Source organism: Galeopterus variegatus, unplaced genomic scaffold (genome assembly GCF_000696425.1).
Source record: "Galeopterus variegatus unplaced genomic scaffold, G_variegatus-3.0.2 Scaffold1703, whole genome shotgun sequence".
Classification (NCBI taxonomy): domain Eukaryota; kingdom Metazoa; phylum Chordata; class Mammalia; order Dermoptera; family Cynocephalidae; genus Galeopterus; species Galeopterus variegatus.
The window spans coordinates 80,713-102,840 of record NW_007727814.1 but is presented as its reverse complement, the minus strand read 5'-3'; the positions used below and the strand labels follow the sequence as shown (position 1 = coordinate 102,840).

The 22,128-nt window shown below is 39.6% G+C and overlaps 1 protein-coding gene across 2 annotated transcripts in view; it reads left to right on the top strand.

Moving 5' to 3' along the window:
- CREB5 (cAMP responsive element binding protein 5) overlaps positions 1–21,346 on the top strand; it is a 255,669-nt gene extending 234,323 nt beyond the window's left edge. Inside the window, exons 4-7 of one of the 2 annotated variants that reach the window (XM_008578502.1) lie at positions 5,332–5,649; positions 9,798–10,025; positions 18,220–18,328; positions 19,251–21,346. In XM_008578502.1, the coding sequence (XP_008576724.1) occupies positions 5,332–5,649; positions 9,798–10,025; positions 18,220–18,328; positions 19,251–19,414 (819 nt within the window). In that variant the 3' untranslated portion in view covers positions 19,415–21,346. The remainder of the gene's footprint in view (positions 1–5,331; positions 5,650–9,797; positions 10,026–18,219; positions 18,329–19,250) is intronic. The other variant, XM_008578501.1, reaches the window with a different exon arrangement.
- Positions 21,347–22,128: the final 782 nt, after the last annotated feature.

The following is a 22,128-nucleotide window of genomic DNA, read 5'->3' as shown; positions in this document are numbered from 1 at the left end:
AAACTCACAGTTTATGTAACTGTCCCACGGACAGCATGGGACAGTTCTCTTTCTGTCTATTCCTACCTCTTCTCAAATTTGGAAGCATTTTGGAATCTAAACTGGCCAATTATAATTATTAAAATCTTTGGATAAATATAAGTGGTTTGTTTTTGTTTTTATTAATTTAGAGACTAATTTCAGGTATCCTTGACACCTAGATCAAGTCAGTAATCATGGATATAAAAAGCACACATTCGCCGAAGGTCTCACACCGCTGACTGTCTGGACCAATCTTTGGATAAATATAAGTGGTTTGTTTTTGTTTTTATTAATTTAGAGACTAATTTCAGGAATCCTTGACACCTAGATCAAGTCAGTAATCATGGATATAAAAAGCACACATTCGCCGAAGGTCTCACACCGCTGACTGTCTGGACTATTCAGAAATTGGTGTTGACTCCCTCTGTTGATAAAAGAAAGGAGAAATTATGTTTTATAGCAATGCCTTGGGGAGATCACTGATGGCAACTGTTTGTATTCGAAAGGAAATATGAACACAGGTTTTATCATCTACGTACATAGACAGCCTCTTACTCCTGGCCAACCCAAACATACTGCATTTTGATATTATTATATTTTTTTCAGCCATTTATGGTTAAAATCATTCTAGAAAGAATGCTCCAAACTTCCCCACCCCCACCCAACTGAATTTCAAATAATGTTTAATAATTCAGCTGGGGGCCCGGCCTGTGGCGCACTGGAGAGTGCGCCGCTTGGGAGTGTGGCGGCGCTCCCGCCGAGGGTTTGGATCCCATGTGGAGACCGGTTCCTGCTCACTGGCTGAGCGCGGTGCGGGCGCAACACCGAGGGTTGCGATCCCGTTGCCGGTCAGTAAAAAAGACAAAAAGGAAAAAAAAAAAAAGAATTCAGCTGGGTTTTCAGAGCCTATAAGCAGTCAGCCTGGCTGAAGGTGGAGAAGAAATGTTTTCACAGTTCCACAAATGTTTCTAATTGGCATGAGCAAGTTGTTAATGGGAGACCAACTGCCTGGGGTGAGTGTGGGTGGGTGTGTTGCGTGCATGTAGACTCACGCAGGCACACGTGCGTGCATGCTTGTGGCGACAACGACATGTGTGCGTACCTGGGCTTCATATGACGTGCCATGATGCAAAACTGAGCTAAGCAGGAAATTAAAGAGGGCCTGGGGCTGGGACATACGGCATGGCCACCCTGGGGTGGGATGAGGCGGATCGCTGGTTTCTTACCAGGACTCAGATCCCGGGCAGCAGGCCCACCCGCCCATGGGGAACAGTGAACTAGCAGCTTGTAAAGTACACAGACCGAAGGAAAATGACCCCTAGTGACTGGAACCAGCTGTGTATCAGGCCTTTCCCTGTCTCTCCCGATTTGCTCTCTGAAACAAATGAATGTGGTGGAAGATGACAGAAAGTCAACAGAATCATTTTTTCTTTCCTGCAGTCGCATCTCAGTAATAGCCCTGGTTTTTATAACTCAAAAATATATGTTTATTTGCTCATTAATTTCCCTCTCTCTCCCTTGCCTTTTGTTGGCATTAGGCAGAATGTTATTTAAAACAGGACACAGTTCAGCTTCAAAAAGAAAAATTATTCTGCAAAATACAGCTTGGATTCATTTACTGGTCATTTATCATCCCTAAGAGAGTGGGGTACAAATATCTATATTTGGTATATTTTAATGATTTACAGTGCCACTGCTCTTGTTGGCACCAGGATGCAAGGGAGCAGTGGGCTCCCAAGGACTTTGAGAAGTGTACCAAACTGTTTTCAAATGCATGAAGATTATTAAATGTGGCATACACAGAGCAGCTTGATAGTCATGTATGTTCCTGCTTTTCTTCCAACCCGAAGCTGGAGATTTTCTGAGGGGTGATCAAAATCTTCATTTCCGCACTTCATTGTGAATTTTTTTTTCTCTCCAGTGCTTTTAAAAAGGTTTGGTTTTGTGTGTCGTCCATTTCTTTCAGATAGTGGGCAAATTACAACGTACCTCGCAGGGTACCTGGCACATAGCTGAAGCCCAATAAATAGTTGTTGAGTGAATAAATAGTTAAATGGAATGTTATAAGCATCGCTAGTATTATTGTCTTGGCATGAAACATGCAAGAATAGACTTGAGGCAATCAAGTAATTTCCCTTAACAGTACAAGCTAATTATTTGAGAGATGAAGATCTGGTGCATAGTATTTATTTGTCAGGCTCCATTTGCTCCTAATTAAAGGTGGAAAAGTTGTTGGTAACATAGAAAGGACAGCAGAACAGGATGACCCAATCCTACACAGCTTTTCAATTTTCCTTGACATATATCAAAATGAAGTTAATTTGCATTTCTTTTATTTATTTATGTTTCCTTCTCTCTGTTATTTTCTAGAGGGCAGGTGGGGTAAGGAGCAGAGCAGCCCATCTGCCTGCATGACTTCTGTAGTTGATTCTGCTAACCTTGGTTGATTAGTAAAATCATCCTCCCATATAAATACCACCTGCAGTGATCCATCCAAGATGAAAATGTTGCATCCTCATCACAGCCTCAGAAAGTTTCATTCATTTATTTGCCCATTCATGCATTCATTCCAAAAGTATGAATTCAGTGTCTAATATGTACCAGCTTCTGTGTTAAAGCGGTGAATTTAACACTGAGCAAAACGTGAATGGCATGCCTTCTGCTCTTATGAAGCTTACAGTCTGGGACAGTTGGTGAATATTAACTAACTAATCATACTAGAAATCATGTTAACTACAAACTGAAATCTTTTAAAAGAGGAATGTGGTTCTAGGGAGCCATACAAGGGTACTTCAAAAAGTTTGTGGAAAGATGCTTTATTATCTTTTAATTCTATTTTTCCACAAACTTTGAGGTACCTTTGTATAACAGGAATTGATTTAGACCAGGAGACCAGGGAGAGTTTTACTAAGGAGGATTATGGAGCTGAAAGCTACAAAATATCTGAAGAAAGGGAAAGAGCATTCCAGGCCAGAAGAATCAGAGGCAAAGGCCTTGTGCCTGGAGGGAGAACAGTGCAAGAGGCATGGCTGTGTGAGAAGAGCAAGGCACTGATAAGGCAGGGCCTCGCCCTGCAAAGACTGCATAGAGGCCATATTAAGGGCTTTGACCTTCATCCCTTGAGCATTACAGAAACAAAGAAGGGATATGCTGAGGGTCAGGAAGTGGGGGCAGCGAGAAGAGATGTGTGGACCTTATCACATCTGTGTTTGGGGCTGGGGTAATGGAAGCGTCAATTCTTCACAAATACAAAAAAAAAGAGAAAAGCCATAATGATCTCTACATAATTTTTATTTATACTTTTTTTCACGCTTAAGTTTGGTGGTATCATTCAGAACCATTTCAAAAACAGGTATCTGAAGCCCAGCACTTCATTCAATTTTCACTTCTTTGCTATCCCATAGTCAGATAAAAGTTTTTGAAATTATGTGATTTATGACTCCATTGTTATAAAATTATTCCAGTCGTTCCTCCATCTCTACATATGCATATACAGAGTTGTCTGGAATGCTGCTCGCCCACCAAATATAAACAATGCATTTGGCTCATGTGTTGCTGACTTCATTGTACTTTTAAGCATTGCTTAAAGTTTTTATAATGAGCATTTTTATAAAAACAATGAAACCATCTCTAAAAATTGGAGAAGTATTAGTTCACTTTTCTGTTTAGTAGTCAACACTATACCTGGCATTTAATCTTTCCCAGGAATTCAGGAAGCTTCGCTTCTTGTGGCTGCAGTAGCTGATGCTCATGAAAGAGGAGGCAGGTAGATTAAGCCGTCCCTGAATCAGGACGTAGAACATATTTTAAAAGATTATCTAGTATTAACATGCAGTCTGCCATTCCTCTCTCTCTCAACAAGTGGAGGCTCTTTATGTTTAAATAAAGATTTTGATTAATTGTATTGGTATTTTTCAACAGTTTAACTGGTTGAGAATCATTAGTATTGTACAACCTAGAGCATGGTGACTCTGGTCATCATTTGAATACAACTCTTCTTTTCCCAGTGATTACACACCACCATCATCAATCAGATAAAAACACAAATCAGGAGAGAACTTTGAGTCTGCTAGTAAATACTTCATGAAGCCACCGTGAGCTTGCCAATTAAGACTCTCATCTCTGCATGAGACACATTTCCAAGGAGTAACTGTGTTATTCAGTACTTAGCACATCATGCCCTCAGGATATGGTGATCATTGCCCGTGTAGAAGAAAAAATGATTTTGAAAAAACTGGGACTAAGCTTATTACCAACTGATCCTTTAGAACAGCATTAGCAACTATGGCCCATGGATCTAATCTGTCTCGTGGCCTAATTTTGCACAGCACATGAGCTAAGAATGGTTCTTACATCTTAACATGATTGGAGGAAAAAAACCCAAAAGTAAAATAACGTTTCATGACATGTGAAATTATATGAAATTCGGATTTCCTGTCCCTAAATAAAGTTGCATGGGCATGTTTATTCCTTTGCATATTATCTACAGCTGCTTTTGTGCCACAGCAGCAGAGTTGAGCAGTTGTGATGGAGACCGTAGGCACACAATGATGAAAATATTTACTATCAGACTCTTTATAGGAAAAGTCATAGGCTTCATATTCAGGTAAAAGTTATTTGTGTGCATGTCTGTGTGTTAATTACTACAATGGCCATCAAAGAAGGTGCAATACTCCATATTCTTCCACTTTCCTCGCCCCCTTCTAAGTCAGAAAAAAGTTATTATGTGAGAAATTAGACTATCAGGAGGGACCACGAACAATATCCTGGTAATAAACAGAAAAGGCCTATGCATTGCCTCCAGAAGTTATGGATCACTAATGTGAATTTGAAATCCTAAAGTAATATTGCTCTACCTACATTTTAAAAGTTGAAGCTATTTCTTCTCTGCATCTGAGAAATCTTTTGAGAGGCAAAGTCTTTTATTCTTTTGACTCAGAAAACACAGTTCCATGTGAGGCTGGGGCATTTTTTCAGTGGAATTATCATACTGAATGGTTCTATTTGGTTTATACTTGCATGTGGCCATAGATATGATATAATGAATGATTGGATAGTAGGAAATAACTTTTGACAGCAGAGCTTGCCCATTTATTGTGACAGTTGAATTAACATTCATGACTGACATTGACCCTTCTACCTATCTCCATATGTAAGAAAATATGAAATTAATACAAAAGGCTACTGGTTGAAAATGTTAATAATAGTACTGGAAAATATAGAGTTGAAAATATGAGTTATTTAGCTTCAAAATCCCTATTGTGCACATGTCTGACCTCAGTTGTCTCCTCTTGTCTTGTTCTGTTTCAGAGGTTGAAGGCTGCGTTGACTCACCACCCTGCTGCCATGTCAAACGGAAATATGAACACCATGGGCCACATGATGGAAATGATGGGCTCCCGGCAGGACCAGACGCCGCACCATCACATGCACTCGCACCCGCATCAGCACCAGACGCTGCCACCCCATCACCCCTACCCACACCAGCACCCAGCACACCATCCTCACCCTCAGCCCCACCACCAGCAGAACCACCCCCATCACCACTCCCACTCCCACCTTCATGCGCACCCAGCACATCACCAGACCTCGCCACACCCGCCCCTGCACACCAGCAACCAAGCACAGGTAGACCTTTTCCATGATCTCGTTTCCCTCCTTGTTTTTCTTATTAACAGTGCAAGCTCTAATGCTGGGGTCATTCGCAGCAACCTTGTTTGACAAGCCCAGGTGTTTTATCTGTTTTACTCTGGAGAGCTCTGTTTATTTCCCTTGAGGTAATGATTCCCCTTAAGACCCTACCAGATCATAGATTCTATAACTAATGTAGTAAATTTGAGGTCCAGTCTCTAGGTCAAATATAAATTTCAAGTTTTCCAAACTCTGTGTTTGTACTGTGTTACTAAGTTAGTCCCACAAAAAGTAATACCAATGGGATTCTATAACTAATGTAGTAAATTTGAGGTCCAGTCTCTAGGTCAAATATAAATTTCAAGTTCTCCAAACTCTGTGTTTGTACTGTGTTACTAAGTTAGTCCCACAAAAAGTAATACCAATGGAAGGATTAGGAAAAATTTAAGCTTGTGAAGATAGATGTGAACAAAAATGAGAATAAGTTAATTCTAATCCTGGTTCTAGTTGCTATACTTTATCACATCATAGAGACTCAAAAACTCTTATTTTTTTCCATACCTGTAAAATGGAAATCAAGTACAATGGACAATCTTCTGAGTAGCAGTAAATGTTAAAACTCTAGTAAAGAGTAGCAATTTGAGGCAGACAAAGAGGCTCGGTCAGGGATGCTCGGGCGTAAGGTGCTGTGTCAATGGTGAAGAGAGGTGACTCATCTCACCAAATGTGAAATGCGTTGGAGGCAGCAGAGAGAGAGCCAAGCTCTGCAGATGATCAGACCAAGAGAAAGGCCAAATCCCAGGGGTGGGGAGTCAACAGGAGTGGCTAGGAAGAAAGCCAGCATTTAGACTACAGTGAAAGAGGGTCGGGGGACCAAGCAGACGTTATGTCACCCGGGCCAAGAAGGGAGGCGAGTCTGTGTACCCAAGTGAGTTTTAGTAAGTGGATGAAGGGCATGTCCAGGAGCGTGGCTAGCCCTGAATGCTTTGGATCCTCAGGCAGGATGACCTTCGTCAGCCCCCTCCACCCAGTCCGCAGTCCACACTGCCAGCTTCCAACCAGCCAGGTCAGAATGGTGTTGGAAGCTTGGGACCGCCAAACCACACTTATTCACGATCTCCTCTGTCATCTGCCTCTGGAGACAAAACCTCAGGCTAGGCAGCTTTTTGAGCTTTGAGCCCCCCTCCCCTAACACACACCAAATCTGGGCATCCACAAAATGGCTCATTCACAAGCAACTCTCTAATCGATTCATTAGATAAGCTTACTTTTGTAAAGGTCCATTGAGGTATACCATATAGCTAATAAGAGCTGAGCTTTAGAACAAGAAAACGTTTATTTTTTTCTCACCTTCCTTGTTGTGTGGCTGTCAACACAGATGATTAACATTTGCAAAACAAGAGTAATAACAGACTAAGCTCACGGGCTCTTACATGTATTAGATAAGAGAATCTCTGTAAAGTGCTCGGCACAGTTTTCAAAATATGTTAGCCACAATTAATTCCAAACCACGGTAATTCGATAGAAGTTTAGGAAGTAGTTTAGCAAAAAAAAAAAAAAAAAACCACTATCCAGAGCACCTTTTTAGTCACATTTTTAGTCAAATGCCATACTAGGACACGTATTTAGAAGGGAAAAGGAAAACTACAAGGTCAAATATTGGCAAACTGATTTGCATGTGTAGTTATTTTTTTAAGGAAAAGGAGAACATCAAGGTTTGGTTCCCTTCATGAGCAAGTTATTTCACAAACAAGTTTAACAGTTCTTTGAATGTAAAAGCCGTTCAGTAGTTAATTACCAATTAGCCAATTGCCCTGTTTGAAGTCAGTAAGTGGCAATTGTATGTAAAATTAGTTAATTGCCTTATAATTAGGTACATAACAGTTTCTTTTTTCTTCTATACTAAAAAGAAAGAGTCCAGCTTGGTCATGTTAAAATTTGAACCAGATCATTTAGACAGTATTCTAAAATACCACTCAACTTGTATTAATGTGGCTTATTACTGAGATCTTGTCATGTTGCTTAATCTTATGGTCATCTGAACAGTAGGAATAGAGTTTTTTTAATTCTGAGATTTTAATATGATGTAGAATAAATTATCTTTTTGAAATCACAATTCATTATTTTTCATCAAAATTTTCACACATCTATGCCAAGAGAATTCCGTTTTTAAAATAAAATATGTACCAGGGACACAAATTCTGGTCTTAGGGTTGCATTTCCAATATCTCCTGGCTTTTTGTGATCCTCCTGCAGGTAAGGATGTGATTTCAGCGTCAGAGGTCACTTCACACCATCAGGAATTTCTCTTAACCAACCTACACCTTAAACCCTGAACCTGCGCTGCGCCTGAAACCACCACATCACTTATTGCTTTGGGTGAAGGCACAGGAAACGTGTCACAGTTTAAACGTGGATTGAAGTTGGGGTAGAAGGATATGGAATTGAAAGAGAGGTCCCTACAGCAGAGATTAAAAACCAGTTTGTCTTCTTGAGTCTTGTTTAGGGCTGGTGATAAAGGATCACTATTTCACACACACACACATAAACAGTAAAGGCAAAAATAACTGAGCAGTTAGCATGTTCCCTCCTAACGCTTGGGAGTTAGCGTTTGAAATGACAGGTGCTAAATCTTTGCCAATAACAAGGATTACGTCTTCACTAGCCACCCTGGTGAGTAAGACATTAGACAATTAATTTGTTTTGTTATTCCTCTATGATCGAGAGGAAAGGAATCGCCAATACACGGTTTTAGAAAATGTCTTTGCTTTAAATAAAATTACTGAGATGTAGTCTGACCTCAATCCCGAGCCTGATTCTCTTACAATTAGTCATATAAGGTTTGATAGAGTTTAAGATTAAAATATATCACTATCAGTCAGCCGATGTCAACCAGTAGCCATTACAGTCATTCTGATTGATTTCAATCATAGCGTTGGAATGTGGTAGAAAAGATTGTTGGGCTTCATTTTAGAAATGTTTTGCCTGTTATTTCTACAGGGTAAATGTCTCTTGTAAAACAACTTTATAGGTATTACGGCCATAAACCTGAGTGACTGAGAAATGAGAAAGAGAAAAAAAAAATACCTTTATTGAGAAAGAAGAAGGAGAAAGGAGTGAAGTACATTAGCTGTGCAGACATATAAAGAGTCAGTCGTAGAAATTTCACAAGGTGCTGTGTGTCTGCCTCATGAAGGGAAATAAAGTTTGTATGTGTGGGGGTCTCTAAAACCTTAGATGTTGCTGAGTCCCATGCAGACCTTACAAGGAATCTCTAAGCTTAATAAAACTTTTTAATAAAGTGCTTTGCCATTCCTAGGACTTCCTTATAATGTAGGCATGTGGAAATGCACAGCCACCCCCGCTATCTCACACACACAGCATGTGACAGGGCTCAGTGCTGCTTTCATCGACTGCTGCTTTCAAAGGCTCTGCCCTTCCAATCACCTGGAAAGCTCTCCTGTAACTCCCTCCACCCTAGTGACAGCTCTGAGAACAGGCAGACCCATCTAAAGTTTGTAGGTCCAGCTAGTCCTCTGCAATAAGAACTGTGAAATAGTGAAAATAGGATTTCAACTGCCCTCCCAGCTTCATGGGATTCTTTTAATAGGAGTCACAGTGACAACGATGTCCCAGAGGTGTGTTTTAGGAACACAGTTTTAACATCATTAGAATGAAAAGAGCCTACAACCTGCCCAGAGGTTTTTTGCAGATGACAGATGACTCATCAATATTGTGACAATAACCCTGACCTCTCTGTTTTCACCAGATAGCCATACATCAGTTACTTTAAGGTTTTTAAACGTACCTTAAATAAAACATTTTTAATACCTGAGGGAAAAAAGAAATGTTTCCTCTGCTGTGATTCAGCCAAAATGCCTGTTAGGGAAAAATTCACCTGACTACATCTTTTCACAAGTCATTCCTATATCTTGCCAAAATATCAGAATATAGCTCAATGATGCTTTTTCTTTTCTTTCACGAGCATGAGTTCATTGTCTATTTCATTTATAGCAAACACATTTTATACGCTTCCTAAAGCAATTGGCTTCCTGCGCTCTGCATTTTAACACCAGCTTGGGTTTCTTTCCTTACCAACATGTCCTTCCCTATCCCTATCACCTTCTCCCTCTCTGTCCCAGCAGGTTTCACCAGCAACGCAACAGATGCAGCCAACCCAGACAATACAGCCGCCCCAGCCCACAGGGGGGCGCCGGCGAAGGGTGGTGGACGAGGATCCCGACGAGAGGCGGCGGAAATTTCTGGAAAGGAACCGGGCAGCTGCCACTCGCTGCAGACAGAAGAGGAAGGTCTGGGTGATGTCACTGGAAAAGAAAGCAGAAGAACTCACCCAGACGAACATGCAGCTTCAGGTGCAGCCCACTGTCTGCTTCCTGGGAATTCAGAGGCCCTGTGCACAGCTGGCATTTCCTGTCCTGTAGGCACTTGTTGACCTAACAGTAACACCACACAGTTAGCACACAGAAGAACTGCAGGCCAACTCCTTGAGCTTTATTAATTCTGGGGCACTCTACAAAACAAATAAACCATTCAGTTTTCAGTTAGTCTACCTACAAAACTCTGAGGAGGGAAGACCTACCCAACCAAGTCATAGGGCTAGGAACACAGGCTTTCATCAGACAGAGGTTCAAACCTTGATTCAGCAATTACTTGCTGTGTTGAACCTCTCTGACTCTGTTTCCTCATCTATAAAATGGGAATAATAACTTTATAGAGTTGTTAAGAGGAATAAATGAACTAATGTCTACAATGCAGTTAGCATAGTGCCTGGTACATAATAATTCTTCAAAAGCAGTTGTTTCTATTGTTGCTTTGGCTTATACTAGATTATCTATATTATTGTTTAATGGAATAAAGGAAGGTTTATGGTTACTTTGCTCTGAAAGAAAGTCATGTTTTCCAACTCAGTAAGATTTGAATCTTGCCTGATTTTTGCTTTTCATTGAGTGGCTTAACTGGGGATGTTTTATAACAAGGCCACTTCTGGGAGTGTCTGAGAGATGGGAAGAAACTCTAGTATCCAGAGCTTCTCCAGCAGACGTCATGGTGTACAGATGATGCAGTTCAGGGCATTTGTTCTAATGTAAAAAAGGAGTCACCAGTAGAAAAAAAGGCAACTTAAATAGACATGTGACAAGCAGTCCAGGGATAGCAATAAGAGTTGTGAACTATAGTCCAGTGATTGCAGGAGCCGAGAGAATGGCCAAAGAGTAGAGCGTAGAGGGAAAGTGCCCAGAATAGGGCAGTTGCACTTTAATGGTTCATAGGCCACCTCCATCCTCTTCCCCCACGTGGTTTTCCTTAGAAAGGATCATCCTTAGAAAGGATCAGTTCGGGTGCCAGACCCCCAAAGCTTTGCATATTCAATTCCTTTAGATGGAAACGGCTTTGGGACACCCAGTGTGCAAATTGAAAGATGCAAGGAAAGTCTGTGTTATACATGGGCTGAATTTTACAATTTGTGGATGTTTACTTTTTTCCCTAAATGTATCATTCCTTTTGTGATACACATGAGCAAGAAACTGGGAAAAATATAGCAGATATGGGGGGAAATAAGATTGCATGCTACAAGAAGGTTGGGACTGTGTAATATCCCCCCACTCTCTATCCCCTGTTTCTAGAATAGTGTCTACACTCAGTGAATATTTATTAAATAAATGAATGAGTTCCCCATCTCTGGAGTGTCCAAGCATTGGCTGCCTGACCACTTGGCAAGGATGTGATTGCAGGGAGTCAAACCACAGAGGAATGGCTAGACACCTTTAAATCCACTTCTAGAATTTGGCAGCCATATTAGTGTGTGAGAAACTTTTAGGTAGAACATAGATAAACATTTTTAATATGAATAGTCACGTTTTTATTTTGATGTGTACTGAAAAATGTAATTAGGACATCAAATCTGCAGTTTCACAAATTTTATTGGTAAGGACAAGGCTAAATCATTTAAAAAATGAGTTAATTTGCACAAACATGTTAAGTAAATATACATTCTGATATATGTGGACATAGCAAACATTAGAGCAGTGGTTCTGCAATGACTTAAGTTGGGGAACCCCAGAAATTTGCTACCAGTTCTGAGGTCTGCAGGAGCACAGTGAAAATGTGTAGGTTTTCTCAGTCTTGGTGCTATTGACTTTGGGGCTGGATCATTCTTTGCTGTGCCCTGTGCATTGTAGCATTGTAGGATATTCAGCAGCATCCTTTACCTATACCCACTATATGTCAGGAGCACACCCCCCACCCCCAATTGTGACAACCAGAAAAGTCTCCAGACATTGCCAAATGTCCCCTAGTTGGGAAAGGAAGACAAAATTGGCTCTGGTTGAGAACCACTGCCTTAGATGAAGGAGCCACCAAAAGTCAGCTTACACATATGAAATGTCAAGTCTTTTAATCACTTTTAACTAAAATAAGTCCTTGAGGAATTACTCCAGAGTATTGACTGTGATCCTAGAATATGAAAACATGGGGGGATCATAGTGGAGAACCAGGGAAATAAAGATGCCAGTTGATTTTGAGGTCAGAGTGTTTGTAACTTGGCATGTGCATACTTATGGTTGCTTTTGCAAAGCGCATAAGGTAAATTTGCCCTTGACTAGACCCTAATCCACTGATTTCTAACATTTCTTTAGAGCCAAAATGGCTAAGGAAAAGAGGTACTAAGAGTTCTAACTCTAGCCCCCCAAAACCAGGAAAAGAAAAATCTTACTGAGTCCATGCAACAGGCACTAATACCTTTTGGTTGTTAAAGCAGCACCCAAGGAAGGGGCAGTCCCAGGAAAAACTAAGTCATTGATATTTTCCAACCACTGCTTTGCTTCAGAGAGACAGAAGCCATAACTGTTCAGTGTCTGCTATGATGTCGTGTGTCCTGCACCATGCCCTGTGATGCTGGAGAGGATGCTGCATATTCTGCCACCTTTCAGTGACCTTTCCCTCTCACTGGACCTTTGTCAAAAGAAAAAGGTGTCTCTCTTGAGGCGGGTCCAGCAAGCCAAATTTTAAGTAAACAGAAATGGAAGGTGCTAAGCAAACAAACTCCAGCCAAACGGAATATCCAAGGTCTGGATGGCCAGCTGCCACTTCTGAGTTGTTTTCCAGCATTGAACCTTCTAGTTAGGCTGCAGAGTTTCAGATTGGAAAAACCAGACCTAAGAAAACAAAATCAAATTCCCAGACTTCATTTCCTAGTCTCACAACATGTCTCTGCCCAAGAGGTCTACACAGGTATAGGAATTGGGGGAAATATTAGAAACCACCCTATCTGACATTTTATATAGAGAGAAACTGAGATTTGGGGAAATTAGAGGTCTTCCCGAATGTCACACAACCAATATGTAGCAGAATGAGGACTCAAGCAAGTCTTTTGTTAACCTAACCCACTGCTTTGTGATCTTCATTCTAGAAAAACCTTAAACTAAAAGAATGCATATTCCTTTTTCTGATACAGAGGGCCTAAGATAGCTCTGAATTCATCAGCTGCTGATGTGATATGCAGAAGATCATTTGTGTTCAATAGAGGATATGGAAATCATCTGGTCACTCATGGAAATAATTGCTTTTTGTGTGTGTGCAAAGGCACATGGTCTAAGTTGCTGCTGAAATTTTAGACATATGAGCCCAGGTCTGGGACTTGGCAAGAGAATAGGCCAGATGGGAACTGTTGCTTGACAAATTGAAAGTCCTTTGTTTCAAAGTGAACCAAACCTGGTCTCAGCTAATCTACAGAAAAAAAGGGGAGGAGGGTAATAGTGTAGGGCCCATTTTGATAATTATTTTTTTGGCACAAACTACTGCTTACACCAAAAAGCAATCTGGATTTATCATATAACAAAATGACGTCCCCAAGGCTAAAAACTGCAAATGTAGCTATTAGGGACTTCTTGGAGTACTTGTTTAAAGTACGTTATGATAGTATTGAATATCTGTATAGGGGTGCTACTTCATCCCAAGGCAAACTTATTGGTTTAAAAATAGATTAATCCAACTGGATCTGCCCTCTTATAGTCTTTATTTAAATGGCTAACTGCTTTAGCGTAGCAAACCCAAATTAGTTTAGAAAAATGAAAAAATGAAGGGTCGATTTAAGCAAGAGAATCGATACTTATTAATACTTTGCTTTTGCAAAGAGCTTTTATATTAAGATTTAGAAATATTATTGTAACCTACATAGGAAAATTTTTAAAAATCAGTGATTTTCCTTAATTCATAAAGCAAAGTAATTCAGAGTCAGAAAATGCCTCTTGAAGTCCTGGCTTTTATTTCCCTACTATTAGACTTGCAGGCCACATTTGATTTCTTTCATGCATTTTTAAACATTTGCTATCTGGTTGTTCTCTTCCAAAATGAATTCAAGGTGATTCTATTTATGTTCCTTGAAAAGGATTTTTACTTAAAATATAGTCTAGTATTTGTGCATTTCCTACATCAATCACTCTTTCATTATGGAATCCTTAAGATGATTATGCACGTGCACAGCACACGATTCATTCTTCTTTCTCTAGGGCAGTGATTCTTGACCTTTCTTATGCCAGAGTCCCCTAGTAGAACCTCCTGACTCTCTCAACAATATGGACACATACCCGGACATACAAAATTTTGCTCTAAAGTAAAACTATAAGTGTTGCTTTGGAACCTGCCCTGATATGATCTAGAAGCACAAGAGGTGCTAGAACCATCTCCCTTATGAAATATACGACCTGAAATATAAGCATATTTGAGAATATCCAAAGTAGTTAACTAATGAATAAAAATCAAGACTGAATCCCTCATTAGATACTTAGGCAATTAGCTTTCTCAATAGAAGGCAACACAGAAACTCTCACAGAATAAAAAGCTATCTTTCTGGAAGGAACTTAGAGAACTAGTCCAGCACTTGGCTGGTATGACAATTTGATAATTCTAACCCAATTATTTTCAACCTCAGGTTGAGAGTTCCTTTTCCTGCTGGTTACTACTTCATGAATTTCTGTTGCTTCTGTGGCTATTAGGCCTTTATTTAGTGCTTATAGCATCATATAACCTAAATGAGAGGCTGATTGTTCTTCTCTACTGAGATATTAATTGGTATTCATTTTTCAATCATGACATGGCTAAATAACATGATGACTAACATGTTACATTAAAAATATGTCTGTACTCACCTATATCTTTAAATGATGGTCAGCTGTCAGAATACTCTCTGGGTTCCTGCGTTTTTTACAGACCACCACAAGTCTCAGGGCCTTGGTTTCTATACTTACAATATATTGGCTTATTAGTAAAGTATTTTGCTGTCCATAGACAAAATGCCACTGAAGGCATATATTTTGTACGGGGCTTCAGTGATAAGCCAGGACACCACATATGCTGTTCAGAGCTGTGATTGGTGCTGTTTTACAGCAAAGCAGTTTTATGGAAGCAAAAGGTTTATTGTAAAACAGTTTGGGATGTGCCAAGTACTGTAAGCAGTTAGCTCCTTGCGACTGTAGAAACTCAGAGAACGGAATTCAGAATGTTTTCTTAAGGAAGAGGCAGTGAACATTGTGTGCCTGGGAGATAGAACGTGCCTAGAAAGGGTGTGACTGCCCATGGCATGGGGGGAGGGGAGAAATGGAGTCTAAATTCAACCTCTCCAACACAACCACCAAGCAGGAGTGTTTTTTACTTCCAGAAGAATTAGAAAGCCAGATACCCCAGTTTTGTTTTTAATAGTTTCTTTATTTGTTGTCTTCTGGGTCACAGTAGAAAAGTGTGGATTCACTAAAAATTGGAACATGATTGCATTTTCTAAGAACCCTTATCTACATTATATGCAGCTGAGAGATTCTATTCAGGGTGCAGGTGTCTGGAAGTTGTGATTTCAGAAAAGCGGTATTTCTATAGTCCAAATGCAAATAATATGACATTTCATTTTGAGGCAATTATATTCGTATATATATTAACATATCTTAGTTTCCTTTTTTGTTTAGTTTGTTTGTTTTGTTTTTAACCACGGATTGCTTTTATGTAAGGGCCCAAAAGTGACTTTCTTTCCCTTTTTCAAAAAAAAAAAAAAAAAAAAGAAAATTCACTATTACTGCTCTCAGATGCCTGCAATAATTTTTCAGCAAAAAAGAATAAGAACTTTTAAAATGTTTTCTTAGAAATAAAAATGAAACAACTTTCTGTTTTTAAAACATCTTTCTTTATGTGAAAGGATGTGGGGGTAGAAGATGCTTTTCCAACTGGAAAGCAAGGATTATGTGCAATAGAAGAGGTAAACCATCTGTGAAAGGTCTATGTGAGCTTGGGAAGCGCGGCGGCGCTCCCGCCGAGGGTTCGGATCCCACATACAGACCAGCCGCTCACTGGCTGAGCGAGGTGCGGGAGCAACACCGAGGGTTGCGATCCCGTAGCCGGTCCCGGTCCGGTACGGGCGCGACACTGAGGGTTGCGATCCGTGGCCGGTCATGAAAAAAGACAAAAAGGAAAAAAAAATAGAATTGTATTTTATTACACATGGCATAATATTGTATTAAAAAAATAAGAAATTTTCAAAAACCTACTTGAACTAATAAATTTACTGATGTCAGAAGATACAAAATCAACATACAAGATTAAATTTTACTTTTATGTACTACCAATTAACATAAAGGTGACTTTCTTTATATACATGCTATTTCAAGCAGAGAGGGAACTGAGAAAAACAAGGAAGGCGATCTGAATTTAGACAGGCATAACAACAGAAAGGAAAGAGTGTTTAAGGTTAAAATAAATTGTCCTGTAAATAAAGTTGTCCCACTGACCCTGGAATTGACAAGGGTCACTTTTGGCTTTGACAGGGCCCCTTATCAATCACAGTCATTTGGAGGTCGGAGGTACAATTCACCTTCCTGAATGTACTCAGATTTAAGAGCAATTTTCCTGTACAATTAAATGATTTATTCATCATTAAGGTTAATTTCTCAAATAGGGCCTTTTTATTTTGTAAAGTTTGGAGAAGAAACAGAAAAGCTTTTGTAGATGAGATTTTTATTACTTTTTTACAAATGTTATTTAATATGTGGTTGCTTATAATGTATTTTTCAAAGTCGGAAATGGGAAATATTCTTTAAAACAGGTTTTAATTTTTTTAAGTAATTTCTAGAATCCAAACTTGCTTTTCAAGGTAATAAATATATGCCTGAAAAGCCTAGCTCATATTGAAAGGATAGGTACAATCTAATGACAGCAATGTTAAACGCCGTTTTCTGTGTGTATGCTTTTTTAAAGTTTCCTACTTTTGAAATATAATGCCTGGAAGCAACAAAAAAACCTTATCCAGAGAGAGGGTATTATTTATCACAATTTTAAAATGGCTTATTCAAGACAGCGCTATGTTTATGGTTTACTTTTATCAAGTGGAAGCACCTTGGAGCCAACCATCTATAGTACATTTATATTTGTAGACAATGGGGGCCGAGTACAGTATTCTACAAACCTATGAGCAAGCCTTTGTGAATTACTACGCAGAGACTTGAGACACTTCTCTGAGTACATAATTTTATTTATTTATTTATTTATTTATTTTTTAAAAGATGACCGGTAAGGGGATCTCAACCCTTGGCTTGGTGTTGTCAGCACCATGCTCAGCCAGTGAGCAAACCGTCCATCCCTATATAGGATCCAAACCCGCGGCCTTGGTGTTATCAGCACCGCACTCTACCGAGTGAGCCACGGGCCGGCCCTCATAATTTTAAAAAAACACAATCACAATTCACAACACCCTGACATTGAGGGGGAAAAGAATCTGTAGGTTGAAATTAGCCAAACTAGTTAATGAATTGATCAAATTAATTCAATCATGGCCCAAAACTTCTTTGCTGCTTGCCTCCCTGTGCTGACATCATCCCACCAGTGGATACCCAACATTGGCACCACATGCCAGTACCACTTGCTACTTGGGCATCAGGCAGGTGGATGTGCTCTGCTGAACTGTAGCCCACGTGGGACTTCTTCTAGGAAGTTTAATGGTAGATTAGTTAGCTTATTCTGATTGCATTTCACTTTGAAGCCACTAATCCTGCTACCTAATTCTTCCCAATGCATGCCGCATGTTCACTTTCTCATACTGAGTGTCAGCCTGAGCTTGTGAAGGCTATGACAGCTAAATTACTGAGTGCTTATTATGTGATAAGCATTGTTCTAAGTGTTTTTACATCTATTACCTCATTTAATCCTCACAACAACCCAAGAATTTTGTACTGCTTTTATTTCCGTCTTATAACCGAGGTTGCTGGAGCTCAGCTGAGTTATGTTACTGCCTAGGGTCACACAGTAAATGTGGAGTGGGGATGCTTACCTGGGTAACCTGGACCCAGGGCCCATCACCTAAAGGGTGTGGTCTGGCCTGTTAATAGGGTTCAACTCTTAAGTTATAGCCTAGGTAAGCTACAAATTTTCAGATGGACCCCACTAAATAATATTCTTAATATCATTCAGACATAACAGAAGAAAAGTTTGTCAATTTCGTTGTTGAAAGCATATGGGGCTTTGGGTTTGTATTCTCTGGTCTTCTCAACATGGCTTTACTATGTCTCTTTCCAGAATGAAGTATCCATGTTGAAAAACGAGGTGGCACAGCTGAAACAGTTGTTGTTAACACATAAAGACTGCCCAATAACAGCCATGCAGAAAGAATCACAAGGATATCTAAGTAAGTCACTCGATTTTTCACTTTTTTAGTGTCCGATTTTTTGCCACTAATTTTGCATTGAATTTTATTAAAAGGGCAAAAGTAAAGTGTAGATTGCACTCCCTGGTGGATATCATAGTAGAATTCTTGATTGGCTGCCAGACTATTCTGCCAGGGGGATCCCTCTTTTCTGACCCCTATTCAACACCATACCCACCACTTCCTGGTAATTTCTGGCTACACTTTCTCTAGCATTTCATATTGTAAAATCCTACCAAGTTAAAGTTTTGTAGCAAGTAAGAAAATAGCCTGCTGGAGCCCAATTGCCAGTGGCCTAGCAGTCTTCTTGAGAAATACTTGGGCTGGGAAACCAGCACTGGATGAATCTCATCCAGTGCCTCAAGATACACCTCATGTTACTCACTGGGCTGCAAAGCCAGTGACCCTGTCTCAGTTTGCCAATAGGTAAAGTAGATCCCTTCTCCTAGACCCCAATTTCTGCACCAGGAATGTCAGTGGGATAAATGCTGGTTGAGTTGGGAATGGTGGGAGGAGCAGGGATTCGTGGCTGAAGGTCAATTGATTTTCAAATAATTTTTTAGATTGAGCAACACAGATTCTCCCACCACATGTGAGTATTTTTCCACATTTGATATATGGATGCTATTTGAAAGTACAGGATGGGGAAGTTCACATCCCAAGACTCAAACACATCAAATAACATTGCTGTTATAGAAAGCATGGCTTTGCTTGTAGCTATAAACTGGGAAGGCATAGCTTTGTGACTACAGTTTAAAATAAAGTTTTGAAATTAAGTTCCAGAAAAAATAGTGCGAAACTCTTCTATTTCAAGTAAATGTCTAGTACAATTTTTTCTGAGGGGTCCACAAGTCCATACAAGAAAGAGCTATATTGGTGTGTGTGTATGTGTGTTTTTTCCTAGGTCCGGAGAGTAGCCCTCCTGCAAGTCCCGTCCCAGCTTGCTCCCAGCAGCAAGTCATCCAGCATAACACCATCACCACTTCCTCTGCAGTCAGCGAGGTCGTAGGAAGCTCCACCCTCAGTCAGCTCACCACTCACAGAACAGACCTGAATCCGATTCTTTAAACTGCATGGGTCAGACCTTGCCTCCAAGAAGAGCTGTAGCATACCATGCGTCCTTTCTTTTAAGGGCATTTTTAGAATTAACTCAGACCTGGAAGACTCCTCAGCCCTTCAAAGACTGGCTTTCATTTTTATAGTTATTATGGAAATGTTGTCTTTTATACTTAGTTATATAAGAAAAAAGGGAGTTATGCAATTAATATCTATCAGCTTGGGAAATGCTTTGGTGCTTTTCTCCACTTTTCTGGTACCAGTTACTTGTTTATAAACTGAACCTTTTCTGTATATAGTCATGGTTTCCATCTTATCAGTCCAACTCTTTGCCTGAAACATTGAATCTTGTTAAACCATAGCTTTCAGCCAAAAGGAGGCGTACTTAGATGTCAAATAAGACAAGATCCAAGGCAACTGGGTAGGAAATCTGATGGCATCATAACTCATGTTGAGTTTGCACTGTGATGTCACCAGAATCCCAGATAAATACGCAGCCTTTCCCACAATTTTGTTTCTCTTACTGTAAAGGATTATAAGATCTATCGATGTCCAAATAAACCCACCAGGCGTCTCACCACCTCTCCTCTCCTCCTGGGCCACTTGCTCCAGTGCCCAATTTTCCTGTCCATTTCTGCTTTCTCTGGGCTCCCTGTGCACTCTTCTTTTGACTTTCTTCTGTTTTATTTTTTTCCCTTTAGCATTGCATGTGAAGAAAAAAAATAATGTTTAAAGAGAAAAAAAAGCAGTCCTCAAACATGGGGACCTAGTTGTTGCTTCACTTGCCTGCAACCCACAGCTGGAGTTCATTCCATTCTTGCTTTTCACAAAATAGTAACCAGGAGATGTTTAATGTGCCTGATTTAATGTTTTTAATAATCAGAGCAAATAAAAGGTGGTTTAGTTACAGGTGAAGCAGTGTTGAACGCCAGCTGTGGAGACACTGGGGAAGGGAGCTTTGTAAGCCTCGATTGTGCAAGTCCAATTATGATGCGGGGCTGTAACATCACACCCTTGAATTACAACTGGTTTTATACGGCCTGTCTATAATGTTGAAAATCCACGTACTCTATAATAATTCAGAAGGGCTCTGTTCACTACACAGATTACATTGTTCAATCATCAGCTGCTAATAGCCTAAGATTTATTATTTTTTTTCTTAAGCCTATGGAACCGGCTTTGCTGTTCTGGTGGGGGAGAGTAGACCACTGGAGAAACAAAGAGGGAAAGAAAACCCAGTGTTTCCACGGGCGCACTTTCAGCCTCCCACAGCAGTTAAAGTGCTCTTCGGCTGCTGAAGGAAGCCCATGGACATGGCACAGGCCACTCCACTCGTTCGCATAATTCCGATTTATATTTTCAGTGACTTATGAAGACTTGCCCATTATAAAAAGCATATATTCCCCAAACCACAGTTGTGCCTCCTTGAAACAAGCCATTCTACTGTGCTAATGATTTAGTATTGCATCTCACAAGCAACAGGGGCTAATGTTTCTCTATAGCAGTCTAGGAAGGTGCTGGGTTTCATCTCCATTTGAATGCTCGACCTCCTAACGGGTGTGTGTGTGTGTGTGTGTGTGTGTGTGTGTGTGTATGTATGTTCATGCATTTTAAAAGAACAGTATTTTACAAAAGGTGTAGCTTTTATAAGAGTTCAGAAAAGGGAAGGATGCGGTTTTTTCTCTAATTATAGTGTAAGAATCTATTTTGGAGAAAAAAAGAAAATATGAGGGTCGCGAAGCATGATTTTTATAACTAGTTTCAGTTTTATCTAGTAACTTACTTTTTAAATCAATGTTTATCAACAATCTTTCCATGTATGCAGTGCTTTCAAAGATGGTTTTGAGCGTCCAATGAAATTTATGACTTGGATATATTGTCTAAGAATCAAAAAACAAAAACAAAAACAAAAAAAAAAAAGAAAAGAGAAAAAAAGAAAAAATGCAAATGAAAAGAATTTTCTATTATATTTTAGACAAACATAATTTTCAAATATTTTAAATACTGAATTCATAGTTGTTGTTTTTAAACAAAATTCCAGCAGTAACAGCTGTATTGTTTGACCTGACTGGCTTCCTAAGAAATGTTTAAGACTTGGCTTTTAAAAAGAAGTTAACATTGGTATCTGTTTTAAAATCAAAAATAATTTTTTCAAAATTTGTTCGTAGGACTGTCTATGTGTCTCCCCTTCCCTGCAAAAAGGAAAAATAACACATTGAAATGTTTGTTTGTTTGGGTTTTTTATTTTTTACTTTTATGTTTTGCTTAGTTTTAAGTAAACAAAAACTTTTCTTTCTTTACTGCATGCATAGCACTTAATAAATGGATTTTTAAAAAATCCAGTAGTAATATCAGAATGTCCAGGGAGTAAACTGTCACTAAAATTATGGTTTAGTTTACTTCTGTTCCACCTCTTGATTAAAATATTGAGTTGTTAAACTGAAAGCCTCTGCAGTTAAGAACTTGCCTGAGTTTTCTTAATTCAGCAACTTGACAGGTTGACTGATGTGCATTATATATAGCTCAATTATGTCTGTTTTTTATGCTAAGTAGGCAAACCAACCACACACGTTAGCAAACCGGTCTCAACATATAATTAGAATAAACTGTCTTCTTGTACTCAGGGCCTTTAGGTATGTTCATTCACATTATGGAAATACAGTAAAATGCAAGATGCCAGCTAGTGGTCGGTGCTTCTTGAAATCCCAAACAAAAGAATCACTGGT